Raw genomic sequence first — 19,897 nt, forward strand, 5'->3', positions numbered from 1 at the left:
CTGCTGCCCAAATGACCACTTGCTCAGTATCGTATTTTGTGTCAGCTAAGGAAATGCTGTAGTTATCCGGGTTGCCGAGGCCTTCTAGATGGAGGATCAAGGTGAATTGATGGTAACCTGCACACTGGCTTTGGGTCAGGAGATACAAGTGAGAGGTCTCATTCCAGCAGAAAAATCAGGTGTTGACTGCAGGAATAATAGGTGAGGATACTGTGAGGTAAAGGTTCCATTGCAGGAACACAAATGCAGATCCCTCTCGAGTTTGCGGGTGAGAAGAGCGCTCTAGATCTAATCTTCCTAAATGCAGAGTTTAATTTTAGAAACTTGCTCAGAATGAGGGAACAGTAAGACTGTTTGCAAAGGATCAGTGGAATACTGCACCATAAGGAACATGACTGTCATTAAGTAAATCCTCCTTTCCAAAAGGAGGAAAGACAAATTTAGAGCTCTGTACTAGTGAAGGAATCCAAACTCTGAAGGTAATTATTTAACTACAGAAAACTACAAGACTAGGGCTCATCTAATAATGCTTTTCTTTTTTAATGGGAATAATCCTTTGCAAAAAAAGGAAGAATACCTCATAGGAAAAGGAAAGTGCAGGGACTAGGTGAGCTCTCCTACAACTAAATGACACCATACTCAGATAGTTTTAGTCTATGATCTCCTCCTTGTGCTTTTTTTATTAAAAAAAAAAAACAAACTGAAAAAAATCACATTGCAGTAACATATGAATTGCAGCAACCAGTGAGCAAAAAGTTCTGTCAAAGCTGAGGAAGTGTTTAAACTCTGATTAATTAAAAGAAAGTCAACCTGGATTGAGGTGACATGTACCCATCTGAAATGGTGACTGAAGGTGCAAACTGCAACCAAATCATATTGTATTGGGCAATGAATCTTTGAAAGTTGTGCAGGTAAGTGATGTCAAAACCAACTGTTTGCATAGCATCTCAGATAATGGGTCCATAACCGAATCTTCAGTAATATGTTAGCAGTTCAAATAATAAAATATTAAGTAAGTAATGGCTGAACATGCACTTGGGGGACAGAAGGGAAAGGCCCACAGATCTAGAAAAGAAAAGTCATTTTCAGAAAAGACAGACAAATGATAAGAAGGGCCAATGAAGGGTAACCTAGAGATGCCTCTGAAAATGGAACAGGGGAGACACTAAGATCTCTCATGCAAGTGCTCTTCTAGATGTAAACTGAAATTATGATGTTCTTGTACTCAAATACCACAGTTCCAAGCACAGATAGTAAGTTAAGTTAGGCAAATACATCTTTTGGCTTTGACAGTTAAAGTTTTTGAATAGTATCAAGTAGAGTTTGTCTCTAGTGTGCCCAGTTCTCAAAAGCTTTATGCTGCTCAAGTTCATTTGGAGTTCAAAATCTAAAGATGAGGCCCATCCTGTTGCATTTCCTTTATGTAAAGCCATTTTGAGATCATGCAATACTGCAAAGCAACTTCAAGTAGCGTGAACACACGCTGCCCTAAGTATACAAAGGAGGAGATCCTTCCTTCCTCCCTCAAGGAAGAAACCAGAAAAATGAAAGTTTGAGCAAAAGAAGGAGCATGAAGTTGTTGCCCTCAAGAGTACTACAATAAAGCTGTCACAGGTCAGTCTGCTTCAGGATGCAAGTACATCAAACATGGACTGGTAGCAGGCAACTGTATCTTTCCTGGAAAGGCCATATACTATCTTCAACCTCACGTATCTGGTTGAATCAGCAATGTCAACCTCTAGAAGCACGACTGCCAAGAACATGAAATCATGATGGCTGCCTAGGCAACACTGGTAAATGAATACATATTAATTTACCACATCCTCTTGACTGAGGCTAGAAAAATAACTTGTTTAGAAACACCTCTACTGTTACATGAAATATGTGCCTTATTCTGTTGCCCTGACTCCTGCTGTTGTGCACTGATATGGAAGACAAAAGAACTATACCAATACAAAGTAGGACGGTAGTCTGGGACAATTTAATTCAATGTTTTCTACTTACAATGATCTCAAAATACAGAGGCATTATTTCAAAGAAGAAAATGGAAAGCAGTATCCACCTCTGCTGGAGCTCAGAAGCAGAACTGGGTGAACTGCAATTAATGGGTGAAGGCCTCAAGTGAGAAAAAAAAAAAAAAGGTTAGGGTAAAGTGAGAGAAAGCAGTTAGAGAGAAGCAAAGGTGAAAAAACAGCAAGCAGAAGTTAGAAGAGCTAACAAGCGTTCGAAGAGCAAAGCAAAGAATGTCAGAGAAGCAACTGAAAGTATTCCAGGAGGAAAAAGTTCCAAACAGTAATGCAGGAAAAAAAATACCCGAACATATCACTACTTCAGAAACTATGCAAATGTGTAACACAGTACTCACTGCATCTCGCCTAGCATATTCATCCTCTCCACGGTACTGCGGCCACCCTGGCCCCCCCGGCTGGCCATGCCCTGCTCTGCCTGAGGGGATCTCCACTTGTTGACCTCCGATCCTGCTAGCAATTCCCACCTGAGTGAGGTGCTGTATCTGAGAACCTTAAAAGCAAATATTGTTTTTTCATCTTTATACACAGTAAAGTTTGTAGGGCAGACAAATGACAATATAAAACTTTGTTGGAAGCAGGAGACAAGAAGAAAGTGGAGCTCTGTTTCTGTGCAATTAATAAAAAAATCAGCAGAAAGAAGGCTGTCAGTGTAGAATAAAGAAGGAAAAGTTACGTGCATTTTGTGGAGTTCATTTGAGTGTGATGCTTTTCATTACCACTGCACTGAAAGAAGAGATTGAGATACATGCATCTCAGACATGGACTACACTTCATTCAAAAAATATGCCAGCCCTTTCCAAACAGCGTTTACTGAAAGCCCTGGCAATGCTTTCATGTAAATTACTTAGCAGCAAAGAGAAGACACTTGCTCCTGTGGTACACCTTATTTGCATCACACTGGCAAGATCCTAACTCTTCAGACTGTTTTCTATTCCATCTCTCAGAAGAACAAAATACATGACTATGTAAGAGTATGGTTCTTTCAGCTTTGCTTTGTGGTTAAATATTAAACGATGCTGTCGTTGACTAACAAGAAGGTCAGAACACACTGTATCTCCTTTCAGCCTGAAAGCTAACCTCCTCCTTTCTCCTTTCCCTTCCCTCCCGCTGCTTTCAAACACATGCAAGGACAGCCACCACCATTAATTGCAAGAGACATGTAACAACATGCCAGCTTTCCTTTTTCCTGAATTTCCTCCCACAGGGAAACAAAAATTATTTTATTATTATATTTTATTATTCATTAGAAACATTTAATAAACCCACAGATACATAAGAGAAAACTGTGTGCGTATGTACAAAAAGGGAGGAAAAGACAAAAACAGTGTGATTTACGTGATGGACAGTTAGGTCACTTTCATATTTTCCCCTCAAAAAACCCATATTTGAGAAGTTTGATATTTGCACATAATGAACCTGAAGGACAGGAACTAATAATCTGAATTGCCTCCAAACTTTAAAGCAGAATATACATAAACATTTAGAGAATAGTGTGAATCAGACAATAAAATAATCATCATTAAACTGTAACACTCACTACATCCCTGTCATTCTCATTCATTTAACATCTACAGGGAGAGGATAGCAGCTATCAAAACTAGGACTCTGACATGAGTATATGATCATATTTCCAGTCTTTTTCAACTCCCCAGGAAGAAAACATTTCTCTGGGAGAAAATTAACTGTGGCATTTGCATAAGAATAGAATATTTTATTCTCAGAATCAGTGTTTGCTGCTTAATTGCCATGTGATGTTAGAATCTTATTCATGATAGCATTGATGAGTGCTACAGAAATTATCTCACAATGAAATCAGGGAAGATGATTTCATATGGGACAGCAGCAATAGATAATATCATCAGAAGCTAAAAGATCCTGCTTTTATGCATACATTTCTAGGAAGAGAAATGAGAAAGAAAGATGCAGAAAAGTATTAAAAAAATTGTTATTTAGCAGGCTAATTTGGGATGCATCAGTTAGCTCATTTAGCACAAAAGAAATAGTCAGCAGTGGAAAGTTAGCATACACTGTATGCTCTAAAACAATTAAGTAATTTTCCATTCTTGGAGAATGGGTTTTTTTGAAAATACGCTCTGTGATAACCAATACTTGTAAGATACTAAAAAGGTGGCAAAGCACTGCCTTTTTCTGCAAGGTCCTATGGATGTAAAGTTAACCTCAATTTGTGATCACTTTTTTTTGGCAGTGAAGACAAGGACCACATTTCAAGTGTAGTAGCTGAAGGAGAATGACGTCTTAATGGTGACCTCAGTGTAAGAGCAGATACGGAAAAGGATCAGTCATTTTAGCGCATATTCAACTTAAGTGAAGTGTACCTGCAGTGCTTCCAACTGGTCGTGGCCGTGCCACTGGTGGCATTTCCTCTGAGTATATCCCTCTGGAGGAATACTGAGCCTCAGGTGGCTGCTGGTCTGGGTGCATTAACTCTGCAGGTTGAAGAAAACCTGGCCCAAAGTTCTGCCTGTGGAAAAGTAAGGACTCAAGATTACAATAAGTGAATTACCTAATTAGAAGCAGTAATGCAGGTGTACCTCATACAACAACCCTTTATGATGCCTTTTAATGTACATTTTGACCTTAAATGTTAAAGAAAATAATTACATCTGAGGAATATATTCCTCCTTCATGACCTGCGCTGCACAGGAATAGGAGTTAGAAACTCTAACAAAATTTCACACAAGTGTTTTTCCACATGTTGCAGTCTCCCAGTGCAGAGAAAAAAAGCCCATAGATCTTGTTTTCCCCTTAGGGAAAAAAAGCATCTTCAATGAAAAAAAAAAAAGAAAAAGAAGACTTCAGTAGTGATGTAGCTGCTTATCTTAGCAACAAATCTGACTTACTTGAGTTTCTGGGCACAGAGTTTTGGTCTAAATCAAATAATACAAACTGCATTACATGTGTATTTCATGAACAATTATTATTTCATCAAGCGTTCTGATAATTTCTCAGGAAATTTTCAAAACTTTGCTCTTTAAGATTCATCAAACTACTCAAAGCTGTCATTAGCACGTATGAACTGACTTCATTATTGTGCCAAGGTAATAGGACTTGTAAAAGAAACCCTATAATTCATTCACAGAACAGGAGTAGAGAAGATGGAAACGCTGCTTTTCCTGTGCTTCCCATTAGCATATCTTAACCCTGGCGTGGTGAGATTATATTGTAAAAGACTGATGGCAGCTGAGTTTTCAAGGATTATTGATGCCTGTCAATACAGTGGAGGTGTGGATGCCCAAACTTCAGGTGCTTAGGTTACTAGGCTAGTCTCTCTTAGACTCCAGGTATGATCAAAGAAGAGAGACACACTCCTCAGGAGGCATTCAAAGCAAAAGATTAGGTTCACTAAATAATTTTCTGCAGGAGCCTCTCACTGGTGAGTATAAAGGAAGCAAAGTGAGACAAACATCCTAAGTCAGGCACATGAAATTACACAAAGGGAGGAATAGGGACGAATTTTATATGCTTTTTACGAGAACGGCATCTAAGCCCTTCTAGGCTATGGACTGCAACCTATCCCATTGCTCAAGACCTCAGTTTTACACCCTTTTGTTTTACAGGAAAATCCCTTGACTGCATCTAATTCAAACTATTCTTGATTTGTGCTTTATTTGGAAAACTAACCACCTTTGTATGACAGCCAGATAGCAAAGAAAGCTGACATAATAATAAATAGCCTAATAAAGCCAAATAAGACCCCAATAAAGCACAAACAAGTAATTGTAAATTAAAGTACTAGCTACTTGCCATACAGTATTAAGTGGAGGCGGTATAAGTGGTTCAAGCTGCAACAATCCCATTGTGGAAGTGTCAGAATTTCCCCAGCTCCCTTGCATACAATCCCACCTGTCCACTCAGCAGATCCAGAGGAAACCATTTCCAACCAGACTTACAAGCTAGTTAAAATAAATGCCTGAATGGGTAGGTAATGTTTAACAATGTCACTTCTGTTATGTTAATTACTGTAACCAGTAAAGCATGTGATCACCTGGCCCTTTATGCCTGCAATGCTGAGCTGGAATCTTGTAGCTGATAAATTACTACAATTTTTTGATGTTGTCTAAAGAAAATATTTTCTCAACATTACTGCAAATGTGTTATTTTTGAGCCAATTTTTCAGAGGACCGGAAGTATATCCTTTATTGCCGATAGGTTTGTACTTGAAAGGTGCACGTTCGATAACCCATCACCCTCTCCTCTCAATCTTCTTTATAATAGATAGATATAGCTACTCTTTAAAGTCAGAGATCAACAGAAGAGTATAAAAACAGGATACAACTCTGAATCCGTATCATACAAGCTTTCTAGTTCTCCTTCCTATTTCCACACTGAGACCCACCCTTCAATTCATCTTTGCACATTCAAAAAAAATTATTAATCTCTAGTTATTTAATTAAGTGGGGAGATACCGCCCCAGAAATCAATTTTACACCACTAACCCACTATGGCTATGCATCTCTATCTCTGCTGCATGATGCAATATTCATTTTCTGGTAAAAGCTGTTCATTGTGCCTTTATGTTTGCCTAGCTGTTATGTGACCTAGGTCTTTTACATTTAAATTTTTTTTTTTTTTTAACCCAGGTTGGTTCCACCCCATTAAAGATGCTGACTGCATTTGCACAGAGAAGGGAACAGTACGGTCACCCAACTATTATTCCATGCATTGGATATTTAAGCCCATGGACTATGACATTGATATATGGCACGTAATCATACTGACCTCAGGTTATTTTTCCTTCCTCTAATTGGTGCACTGTCTCTATCAATTTGTTTATAATTATCTTCCGAATTTCAGCATAAGCCCCACTCCACAACCATGACAACTCTTTCCTTGTTTTCTATTGACCGAGCTTTAGGAAACCTTCTATTTTAATGAAAATTTAAAGGAATTCTTCCTGTTAAGGCCAACGACCTTGCAGATCGTTAACTTAATCTGCCAGCACTGGCAGAGCCAGCATTTGAACTATTAATAATGATGCCATTAATTTGCAACTTAAAGAAATCCAGAGTGTCCATGCCAAAGGTTGATACACTTTTGAACAAAAAATATGTTGCAAAGACACTATCTTGCTCAGGCGTATTAACATGGGTTACAGCACTTTCATGATTAATTTATCACATTTCCCTTGAATGCATAAGAGGCTAACAAAGAGAAAATCCTCAATAACAAACAATTGGTTATGCTTTCTGTTGGCAGTCTCAAAGCTCAATCTTCAAGGTAACTGAAATTACAAAAAATACACTGCATTGCATACTGTGTGCATTTCATGTATGCTCCACACACACTGAAACTGTCACCTTCAGCCAAGACCTAAGTAATAAAATGTGCTTAGAGACTCCTCCTTTTCTAGCTGGTCTTTTCAAAATCAGGTTGCAGAACAATGGATAAAGGAAAGTTCTTCATATCCATTTTACCATCAAGTTTCCAAGGCAGTGAAGACTTTAGGTGAAATCTAATGAATGACACTGATACCAATGGGATTTCATCTCACATGGTGACCTGGAAGAAGGTAATGAGAGAGCGGCATGAAGCCACCTTTTTACCACCTTGGCTGCAGCAGCTTGGAGAGGGTGAGACAAGTCTGACCACAGTGGGTACGACGACTCAAGAGTCCAACTTCACGTGTAGTTAAAACAGATACCAAACATGTAATTAACAGTCACCTGGACAATTGTTTTCTTCTCTTTACATGATTCTCCCACAGCAAGGCCAGGAGAAGATGGAAAATCTGTTCTTCCCTCCTGATTTTATAATAATAGGCCTGCAAGGCAGGCTTTCTCTGCAAGGGTCACCATGGTCTGTAATTTGTTCTCAACTTGGTTAAAAATAGAATGAATCTCTTAGTCATCTGCAAGCTTTTGCGAGTGAGTGTTGCCCTGAGGCTACAGAAACAAGATGAAAGCGAGAATACTGGGAGAATTACATGCATCTGAGTAACTGTTTCAGACTGTCTAAAAGCTGAAACTCAGTGGTCTACTCAGTATTTGGAAGCGTATCTCTATAGCCAAAGAGCTAGAAACACATTTCTTTTAAATGGAGGCTTGGATTCCATACAGCATGCATATATCATTCATGCTACATAAATAAATTACGCAGGCTGGATCTGGACTCCTGTTACTTCTCATTTCTACAGTACTTTGCATAATAATATACCAGTGCCAGTAAGAACTCGAGGAATTGCAAGGAAAATAATAAATGATAATTCTGTCAGTGAAAAGCTACCTTGGTAGGAGACCTGGTGCTGTTGGCGGAGTCATTCCAAATTCCACGTATCTCTGTCAGAAGAATGAAAAAAAACAAATTAAAATCAAAATGCATACCCTGGGGAGTCCACTGTCAGCCTTTTAAGTGACGAATGGCAGAGATCACTAGGCCTGTATGTGTGACTTGATTGCAACCGTAAGAGCTTAGTTTTACAAACCCAGCAGCACAAGATCTGGGAATCACTGCTACAGTGGGCTAGCACTCTCTTCTGCCTGATCAGAGTCTTAACTTAAAAACCTTTCAAAAATACTTCCTCTCACTTGCACAAGATCAAGGGCTGCTCCAATGTCTACTTAGCTTAAAACTTTCAGCAAATGAAGCTTTGCATTTGGAAATCTCTTTATACCTCAACCAGCATCAGACTGCAGCAGAAAGGCCACGAGGCTTGGACTCAAGAGTCCAATGGCATTATGAAACTTCTACTGAATTGTTGTGGAACGCGAGATTACCTAAAAGATTATCCATGTGTCTCAGTGCTCCATAAAATGCAAAAAATCATACACAGAAATACTGCTTCCTTATCCCTCACCTCCTGGAAGCATTTGGATGCCCTGCTGAAAAATATGACCTAAGCCCAACACATTCTTTTTTCGTTGTCAAAATATGAACTAGCACATATATTTTAAAAAATAAAGCTTTACTCTTGGACGTAACAAGACTGATCTGTGAAAGATGGTAACTGAGAAGAACAGAAAAGTTACCCTAAAGGAGGAGAACTCCTATCTTCTCTTGTGGTTGGGATAGGAAAAGGGAAAAGAATCCAAACGGCTTAAAAAGCAAGTTCACCATCTTGCAACAGTCGTTTCTGAATTCTCCTGGTTCCAGAAACTGTTCCACATTTGTGATAAGTCCTGACAGCAAGGGCACAATAACAGTGACCACAGCTCAACTGGTGCTAACTACCTGCCCAGAAAAGCCTTTTAAATTGAATCACTCACATTAAATGGGTTGTTTACTGCCTGAGTTGGACCATAAGGTGATCCCCACTGGGTGCATGTGGTTCCCCTCCCTGCTCGAGCAGGAGTGTTGTTTACCGGCTGTCCTGCAGAGACCCCGGGTGGTGTGACGGCTGTGGAATTGGCTGCTTGGCTGCTGGGAGCCACCAGCGCAAAAGCATCATCCAGCAGCGAGTGCATGGTTTGCCGAGCCTCTTCAATGGATGGCTGCGGTGGGACGTACTGGGAGACTGGGTGGGAAGGCAAGCCGGGGAACTTCCCCAGATCAGCTGAAGATGATGTCTGAGGTTCAGGAGGCAAGTCTGGATCAGACTGGAGGAAACAGAAAGAATGTGAAGGGCAGCCAGAGAGAAGGTCTAACCAGCCAGCTTCCAAGCCCCTGTAGGCCTTAAGTCTGAGCAACATTTTCTCTGCCAGAACCACAATGAGATAAATGGCACAAGTGCCGGTGCTGGACAAAACCTGCCCCTTACCTTCCCCACTTCTGCATGCACGTATGCATGCACATACATGACACCACCTGTTCAAATGTGTGTGTGATCTGAAACACTCTGATCTCAGGTAAGGCAGTGGAGCTTTGTGCAAGAGTTACTCAGCTATAACAGAAATCTTGCGGTTTGCAAGCATGTACTGAAGTCATGCAGAGAGCATTTGCTCCACCTAGAAAAGACAATCAGCTCTGTCTACATCTTTGACTTCTCTGCATCTTTTGCAGTTCCAAGAAATTAATTCAGTCTTTAGCTTACAACTGACCACATCAGCAGTAATATTAAAAAATTATTACCTCCTAGAAAAACACACAAAGGGAGCTGTTAAGCAACTAAGTGGTTTGCTGCACAGAACTTGAACTTGGGTGCATCATCACCTGAATGGGATTCATATAAGTGCTTCATAGCAGCAATACCTGAGGCATGCATTGCAATTACTACCTGGGATCTTACCACATGGGCTTATTGTTCATCAGTAACAGGAAATTAAACGAGCTTTGCAGCAGCAGACTTATTATCAAAGCTCATTCTTACCACTGCGCGCAGACTGCAAAATCAGTCGTCAAGATGCAAAAGCCTCTACTTCGTTGGGAACTTAGCATTCTGAGTACTGTCTCGCTACAGATGCCAAAGGGGCTGAGCTTGCTGTGTGACACATCTTAATTAAACAGCTTCAGATGATAATTCATTCTGCTGCAGCATGACATTAAAATCATCACATTCTTGTTTGAACGCAGAAGGAAACCGCAGAAATCGACATTGTGGTCACTTGACTGCATATGCAGCTAATGGTGAAATTCTTAAAATTATTAAACCATCTTTCAAGATGAAAACTGTCCAGGGGTTTCCAATATTAGCATTAGGCTTAGTAAAGTCTGCTTAGAAGTTAAAGATGCCTAAATACAGTTTGTGACATGGATATGATCGAACAGAAGCATTCTCCTGTGTCTTTGCCTTTTTTAGAGCGGAAACAAAATTAATTTTCAAGACATTGTACTGGAATTGTTTCAAGTTTCTGCAGTACAAAGACATGTTTCTCTTTCATTAATAATTAATTCCCACATTTTAAAGATGAGAAAATGTCTCATGAAAGGAACTGAGTCTTCCACTCTGTGAGAGCAAAGGATGAAATTTTCTGTAACATACCAATATATAACATCCAGCAAATTGGACTAGAATGAAACTATGTTCAACATATTGTGGAACATGCCAAGCACATTTTCATGTGCATAATACAGTGGCATTAATGAAAACAAGGTTTTGGTTCTTGGCCTCTTTATTATCCAGGAATACTTGGCAGAATTTTACTGCTTAATACTGACAGCCAATGAAATCCTAGTTTCACTTTGATTTACATGTTAACTACATGTAACTGAAATTAGCTCTACAGACCATAGTCAGAAGGCCAAAAACCTCTCCATGTCACAACTGCCATTACAATTATCAGAGCACTCCTGTCATTCAAGAGACATACATACAATATATGCAGAGTTATTGACTCCTGGAGGCCTTTTGTATGTCCCATCACTGTCAGTTGTGATTAACCTGTCCTTTTCTGCATCGATAGGACTACCATTCATCTGATGTCGCCGACGCTGCTTGGGAGAACGTTTTGCACGAGAACTTAACAGGAAGAAAACAAAAAGCAGAGAGAGAGAAAAAACAAACAAGATAAAGGTAATCACATTTCTTTTTACAATTTTTCTTCTCACCCCACTCAAGGTTGAGCTCCTCTGCCCATTCTCTCCAAGCCATCCTTGCCTCAGCCCTGTTTCTCTTCCCTTTCCCAGTTTTTTATGCCAGTCCCATTAGTTAGCCTTGAATCTCTCTCCTCAAGCTTCTCCTAACAACACTCTCATTGACAGCTCTCCAAACTGTCCCCCTCCTCCCTTGAACTCTCTCCAGTGTCACTTCCCTTCTACATCCATCTTTCAAAGCTGTCCATGCTCCAGCCCTTGCCAGTGCCTCTCCAGACCTCCCAGACCAATGTCTGACACATTTGCAGCAGCAGAACAGACCACGCTGCCAACAAGGCTTTGCGCTTGGCATGTTGGGTTTAACCCTACCAGGCAAACCAGCTAAGGAACCCATGTAGCTGGGGAAAAGCTACTTTCTATCAGTGCAGAAGCAGTCACAGGGTACCAGTGCTCCAGGAACAGGTGCCAGTATTCATAAGCTCTAAACACAGCCCAGGGAAGACCTTCTCTGGAAATATAATGCCAGGAAGGCAGATCTGTGAGGCTGACAAACATGCCTCATCACCCAGAGGGAATATGTAAAAGGTTATCTTGTTGATTTGTGAATTTGCCTTTAAAATTCAGAATCTTCATGCTTTGTAAGCTGTTCAAGGGTTTCCTTATTTTGCATCTTTTCCCCCCTTTATAAAAATATTATTTCTTGCAGTTTGTATTTTCCATGTTTCTTTTTTTAGTGCTTACATTACAATTTTGATCCCTCTACACCACACAAGAATTATTCAAACAAATGGCAGCGCAAATACTAAATTGTTTTAAGACAACTTTCATACATTTGGCTTTATTTATTGAGAATTCACCCCTGAGAACTTGTAAAAGAATAATTTTTTCTGGCACATACTGAAACACACTGGCATATACTGAAATAAATAAAAATGTTTAGAACAACCCAAACCTTTTCACTTAGATAACTCAAATCCAACTAGGGATCAAAATGATTTTAAGCTCTGAAACTTCAGAAGTACAGGTTTGACATACTTTGGACGCTGACTCTAAAAGAAAATTGTTCTTTCCCATCTTTGAAATCCTACCTCTTCCTGGGCTCTATGAAGACAGTAGGCACACTGCCTCCAGGATCCAAGATCTTGTCAATCTGCATCTGTGCCTTGCGGTATATTCTGTGCTGTTCTTTGGAGTCAACCACTACCACATCATCCACCACTGGAAATTCATAGTGCCCTTTGCGCTTGGCACGAAGACGAATCTTATTGCGGTGATGCTCAATCTCAGATTTATGCCTCAGGGCTGTTTGTATCTTGAAGAAGGAGGGGAAAAAAAAAAATCAACCGCATGTTTCATTTGTAGTTTTTGCAAACAGAACTTTTTGCTGCTCTTTTGTAAACCTCTCTTCCTCTATTCCCTGCTTGCCCCTCCCTCCCCCAAATCTCTGAAGGATTAAAATAAGTCACACAATTTGTAAACACACTTTCTTTCTTGGATATTTTGCAGTATCCCCACTGTTTCCCCGGGTAATGTACTATTATACATAATACGATTGCCAGCACAGCAGGTGCAATTAGAGAGAGGTGGCAGTTTGTTAAAAAAAGGCAGGAGGAACACAAAAAACTCCTGCTGTCTGCCAGAAGTGACACTGCTCCGAAAAAATAAGACTAACCAGTACAGGCTACATCTACCTTTGCTTGTCAAACAGAGATGCATTTGATCAATAGTGGTGAAGTCTGTCACCCATTCCCTTTAATGACCTTCACCACATAAGAAGCAAGAAATTAAAGAGCTAATTGAGCTCATAACTCGGTGCCTCTGCTAAGCATGAGAAGCTATGCAGAATATAAGCTATGCAGAAACGTAGCAGCAATACAAAGGCCCAGGTCCCTAGATGAACATGGCGTTATCAGCTCTACGTCTTCACGCAGGCTGAGTTTTCATGCCTCTCTCCCACCTTTTTTTCAAATTTCCTAGAGTGCACCTCATGATCTCGGAAAAGCTATTGTAGGACCACACTTAAGTCCTGGCCCAACACTCACTGAAATAATTCTTATCAATGGAAAACACTTGGGCACCAGATCAGGTAGCAACAACTGCTCTGCCTGTGCTGGACTAGTTCTGGAACACATCTGCTGCAGCAAATTAAAAAGCAAATAAAAATTGATGTTTGTGTATTCTCTCATGAAAATCCCCCAAAAAGCATAAAAGGGACACAAGCCAGACTTGCTTTTTACATTTATAGTTAGAATTATGTGTCTTCTGCCCATATAATCAGATTTCTGTTTTGTGGCCCCTCTCACCTATGTATACTAGACATATGCATTTACCTCTCTTCTGTAAGGTACTCAGAAACACAGTATCTTAACACAATTAAGTTAAAGGTTTCAGTAATCTTCCACTCTGAATTATGAGAAGATGACATCTTATACCCAGTACAAAACCAGGATGCAGGTACATGGTACTGTCAGGCAGTGTATGATGTGGTTTTACAGCGCATTACCTTCTCTCCTAATGCCCCAGGCGTGCTCATATTCTGCTTACAGTAACATGAGCCTCAGAGAAAGCAGGAAGTTTCTGTACGTTTGCTGTTATATAAACATATCACAAGCTGGAAGCAATGAACGCGCTGCAAATTCACACCCTAGAATGTCTTGAGATAACTTGTTTGTATAACCCACTTCCTGAATTGCTGAAAAGTCAAAAGAATGGTGTAGAATGAAAACCAAGGTGGGCCAGACGTTCCAATTCTCACACATTAACACAACTCTCGTAAGTCATGTCCTGCTGACTAGCAAAAGGATGGTAACACAAGGTACTCTGACCATCAAATTTGTTCCTCTCTCAGTATTTAAGACCTTAAAAAAACCGGTCAGATTATCTCTCTGGACGGAAATAGGATTATTCCTGTAACCTGTCAAAATTGAACTCCTCAGGAACTAACGAGGAACTCCTGACAAGAAAATGGATACTTTTCACTTCCCTCTTGGCTGGGCACACAATCCTCCACAAACATTCAAAGCACTTTAAAAATACCTCTTTATTAATTTTGTTGGTCTCTGCTACTCGATCAGAAAGCACTGAGTTCTGAACCGGAGGTGCTGCCATCGGTTGCATAGCAATCAGCTGGATCTTGCTTGGGACCCGTCTGCTGGCATCTGAGGAACGTGACATCCTATCCACATGTTCGAAGATAGAGGCTGAGGAATGCTGCTCATTTCCACTGCTGGTCTGAGGAGGTCCTAAATCACCAGAACAAATACAGAGTAAAGTAGTGCTGCTAGGGTTATCTCAGTCAAATGTTAAGCTCTACAGAGGCTATGCTACAAGACTATGTCATGTTTTCCATCTGTGTTTAATTTGCCCTATAGGCCTTCCAGCTGATTCACATTTAGTATACAACAAGTTTACCCAGTGGTTTGCAAATTATAAACATTTTTCCACTGTATTTCCAGAAGGTAAGCGGTCATTCTTTATTTCTGTAAATCAAGCTCTTGGCATTTGCAAACCCCCAAAATCTCAATCTACTTTACTCTATAAAAAGCTGTTCAAGTACATACTGCTAATAGTTCCTCTTATCAGTACTTAAGGAGATGCAAATTCCTCAAATGGAGGTTCAAAGAGCAATAAAAGATGTCTCACTGCAAAATGCAGTTCTTAAGTGATAGGAGGAGTGATATATGAACTAAATAACCCCCCCCCTTAGAAATCCACAAAAAACACAAAGAATTCTACAGACATTTTACTGATTAAAGCTTTTAAAGAAAGTACTGTTTTCTTCTCTGTGACAGGATAAACAGTTCACATAGTAATAAGCAAGATGCACAAATATTGCCATGTTGTAATTTGTTGAAGAGGTTATATCAACTCAGATACAATCAGCAAAAGACATTATGGAAACCAAAACACATGAAAGTTGCACCCCTGGTCCTGCCAACAGTTAATCACTGCAACAGAAATGGGTCATCTCCCTCAAAAGACTTGAAATCTGTAGGATCACCCCAGTGGTCTGCAGTTAAGCACATATTTAAGTATTTTTTGCTGGAGCTAGGCCAACAACAGGGACTGTTATGTGGATTAGGCTTGCAAAAACTACTGAAGACTTTCAAAATAATCTTTTGTCTTGTCCACATGGTAACGCCACAAAACCTCAAACTGCTTTTCAGCATGAAACATAGGCAATAAGAGATTAAGATTTGTGACTCGTCTTATCGAGGAACACACACAGTAGAGGGACATAGTCCCACGTTCTTGCACAGACTTCTAATAATGGGCTGTGGTTCTCAGATTCAAATCAGAAGGAGAATCTGATTTGATTCCAATACAGAATCAATTGTTGATCAACCTGATCCAACTCCGACAGACAAGAAGGAAAAGAAAACAGCCACTGCTCTGATCCATTTGCAACACATGCTGGTAATGAAGTATAGGGTTCAGAACAGGAGTGAACGCTATCTTCTGTAGAAGATCACAGTAGATGACTTGCTCCTTTGCTTCTCTCTTCTAGCACAAAAATGGAGCAGGAGAGGGAAGGAATGGTACACTTTATTATATTCATAGCACATTACTTTGGGGCTGGAAAGCAATCTGGCCATAAGTTAAGCAAAATTCTTATTTTTCATATTTCTCAAGCTTGATCAATGCATTGTCAAGTGTACACATTTATAAATGTTATGCATCATTTATAAATGTGACTTTCCTGTGTATGTGTCCTTAAAAAGAAGGTAAACAGTTCCACTCAAGATCTGTGTCCCAAATGTTTTGCAAGACACAGAGCCTAAGTGAAATATATCCATCTCTCTTCTGTAGCTATTTATACGGTCTTTACCATTTGTCATCTTCACAGCCCCATCTTCATGCATTTCTTAGAAGCGTGCAAGCATTGCCTCTCAGAGAGGGGCACAAGATGTATTAAGTAGTTAGTGTGAATCCCTCAGAGCGATCCTGTAGTGCAATGGAAATCTGAACTTCTGCATCCATCTTTCTCACTTTCCCTGTACATTAGCCATTTTTTCCAACCTTTCCAGTCTTAATAGCAGTTATCAAAGCTCACTGACCTCCAACATAAAATATTAAGATTATTTTCATATTACTTGGTTAGCAAGGTCCAATATATTCAATTATGCTGAGCATTCATTCTGAATCTTTATAATTTCATCCAAAACCTTTCCTTCTGCACACACAAACAAGTGCTTGGCAGAGGCCCCTGAGCTGAAACGGTTCTTAAACTCATTTTGTAAAACTGTCCAAAAGTCCCACTGTCAAATTTTGGTAATGCTCTACAGTAACATTATATGTTATCCTCTTTTGCAGAAAAGATGCACACACACACACACAAAAAAAAAAACTCATAAGCTGCATCTGACTTTTAAATCTTCTCTGTGTGCATACACTGAATGTGTCTATAAATACAAACCAAGATGGAAGTATAGTAAAGTAGATAAGAAAGCTGGGAACTGCAAAATGCTGTACACGTACAACAAAAGGAGAAATGGTTTCTAACTCAACACATGAATGAGCTCCTTTAGAAGTTTTGACAGAGTGAATAAGAATGATTTCTCATTTCAAAGTTCTAATATTACACTATTGTCCATGGTTAGAAAATCTTCCTTACAAAGCTATCAGATGGCACTATATGAATGAAATTTTGATCTCAGACTAGACAGCTGAGGCTGAGAAATAATGGAGAGGAATTAATACCCAAATACTGGACAGAACACGTTTAAACAACTAGCCCATATAGGTCACACGTCAGGATCAACCTTCATCACTATTCCCTGGGTTGAAACTACTAATTGAACTGAAATGTCAGGAAAATGAATGGCTCTGCAGGAAGGTATGATTTCATATGAAAACAAATACAGTTGGAGATAGAGGAAGGCTATTGCTTCCTGCACCCTCTTGAAATGAAAACAAAAGACACAGCAACGAAGCTGCATGAAGCCTAATCCAAAATCAGGTAAAGTCAATGGGAATCTTCCACTGATCCACTGATATTTGAATCATGCCAGAGTATGCAGTTTCAGATAAATTTCTTTGTATCCCAGTAGATTATGTCCCCAGGATGCAGCTGTTGATTCTCATTAATTACTTGTACAAACCCAACAATGGAAAGCATCATTGCCAGCCTTATATCCATCCTTCTCTACCATTATAAGATGGAAACTGCTATCAGAGGACACAGTCCTTAATTTATCACTAGATATGGTATGCATTATTAATGTCAGCTTTCTCCTGCCCCGTCTTTGCTATGTCTCAGTCCTGACCAGAAAAACACTAGCTGACGAGAAAATATTTGTGCTTCTTTGCAGGTAGTTTGCATTTGTCTCGGGCTTCCAGTAAAGACGCTAACTCTAACAATATCTCTAACTTGTTTATACAAAGCTAGTTTCAGGACCAACAGCTGCCTCAGTTTTGCTTCTTTCACAGTGATGTTTTCCTCAATAATTTGGAAGAATTGGGAGGAAATTAGAAAAATGTGCCTAAATTGGATGACTATAATTTGTGTTACTGAGAATTTTTTATACTTCAATAGCTCAAAAGCAATTTTGTTTTTTTAGACTCGGAAGACAAATCCTTCCACCCTTAAGATATAATTGCAGCTACCCCAGCACCTCTATTCATATTTGTACTCAACTACCAGCTCTGGTTACTTACCCACTCTGTTTGCTCCTGACAACATAAAGGAAAAAGAAGAGACAACACAGTAATTATTACAAATAATTCAGCTGGAATGGCAACTGGAAAAAACACACAGCAGTAAGATGATTGCATTTACTTTTGAATGAAATGCATGAACTTGGATCAAACTGCCAAGCCTCAGCTGCCCAAGAAGGGAGCTGAATCTGCCATTTAACAGAGAGCTCTCTGCAGACAGTGCCTCCAATTCTGAATGCTAAAAATAGTCCCTATGATTTCCAAACTAGAGGCACCAAATGCTGAAAAAATAGTATATTTGATCCAGTAAGAGCATGATAGGTAAAAAGGACACATTTTACTCAATATCCTTGCTGCCTTTGCCAGATAATTCAGATGCAGCAATACCTAACACTTCTACACCAAAAGGAAATGTTAAACCTTACACAAAGTTTTAAGCCAGATGGAAAATGCAGAGACAAAAATGGAGTCCCCAGGTAAGAAGAAATGGGAGAGCACTAAATAAGGGCAACAGAATAGGTCGGAGCAACTCATAAACCATCCTGAGATGAGCTCTGTCATAGCATAATTGTTTTCCTACATATTTACTTGGACATCATTTCTGGTCCTTAGAGCAAACCCAAGGCACTGAAAACATATATAGCATCAGTACAGTATCTTATTTTTGTAAATTGTGTAAAGTACATACAGCATATGCTGCCTGCTGAATTATTAGGAAGTATAACTTTTTAGTCACATTAGCAGATCCTGTGCTTTGTTTTCTTACATGTTCGTTACAGAGGAAAGCCTGCTCCATCACCCTTGCTCTTCCAGGAGTAGTCCACATTATGAAAGTTTAAGAATCATACGTTATTGAACTTGCTGTTTAGCCACCCAAGAGCTAGCAGTTTAATATAAACTATCTTACATATTCCTCAATCTCATTTCTTCAACATAAGCAAAACCAGAAGATTGTCTGCTGTGATCTGAATTTCAGGGGCACTGCATTCCTCAGTAGTCATCTTTCCATCTCAGCTGGTACTTCACGGAGTATGTGGAAAAACATTCAATTTACCGAAGAGACTGCTCACGACGTGGTCAATATTTTCTTCTTCTCAGTTTCTGCTGCTGTCAAGGCCATGTGTATTAAGAACAGATGGGGATATCACAAACTCCTTTACCAGATATTCAGTATCAGAACTTTCTCTAGGAAGACTATTGTGATTTAAGGCAAAGATCTGGTAACTAAAAACCTCAAGCAAGGAGCAAGGCATCTAAACCCAAAAGGCTCTCAGAAAAAACACTTAGTGTTTTTGTACGCACAGTTAACCGCACACTTTTAAACAGGAAAAGAATTTAAAAGAATGTTTCAATTAAAAAATGAAAGTGGGTTTGCAGTGTTTTTTCAACTTTTCAATGAGGAAAGAAATATATCTTAGGGTACCTCCAAGACAAATGGTGGCACTTTAACTGGAACGAAGATGATTCTTTACAAAAAAATGTCACTGTTATTAATGTATTAGCACTGGATTTCACCTTTCTAAAGCACAATCATGAAGGCATTTTTGATTTCTGAATTAGAACTTATTTGTAGAACATTTACCTCTCCGGTCTCTTTTCTTTAATCTCACTTTTTCGAAGTTACAGTTACAGACATATACCCATGCTGCATCAAGTCCTGCTGTGACCTCTACTGCCCATGTAACTGTCTGCAAGACTGCTACCACAAGAGCCACAATTAGGCCTAAATGGAAAGAGGTTTGCCAGGGGTGTGTGGGAGAGAAAAGGAGGGAAGATTCATTCCT

The 19,897-nt window shown here is 39.6% G+C and overlaps 1 protein-coding gene across 1 annotated transcript in view; it reads right to left on the reverse strand.

Moving 5' to 3' along the window:
• Positions 1–19,897, reverse strand: part of KIAA1549 (KIAA1549 ortholog) — a 79,053-nt gene that overhangs the window by 6,181 nt on the left and 52,975 nt on the right. The window contains exons 12-18 of the mRNA XM_009332942.1: positions 14,493–14,698; positions 12,545–12,768; positions 11,238–11,382; positions 9,350–9,583; positions 8,274–8,326; positions 4,367–4,512; positions 2,366–2,520 (exon numbers count right to left, since the gene is read on the reverse strand). Of these exons, the coding sequence (XP_009331217.1) occupies positions 2,366–2,520; positions 4,367–4,512; positions 8,274–8,326; positions 9,350–9,583; positions 11,238–11,382; positions 12,545–12,768; positions 14,493–14,698 (1,163 nt within the window). The remainder of the gene's footprint in view (positions 1–2,365; positions 2,521–4,366; positions 4,513–8,273; positions 8,327–9,349; positions 9,584–11,237; positions 11,383–12,544; positions 12,769–14,492; positions 14,699–19,897) is intronic.

Source organism: Pygoscelis adeliae, unplaced genomic scaffold, assembly GCF_000699105.1.
Source record: "Pygoscelis adeliae isolate BGI_AS28 unplaced genomic scaffold, ASM69910v1 Scaffold38, whole genome shotgun sequence".
Lineage (NCBI taxonomy): Eukaryota > Metazoa > Chordata > Aves > Sphenisciformes > Spheniscidae > Pygoscelis > Pygoscelis adeliae.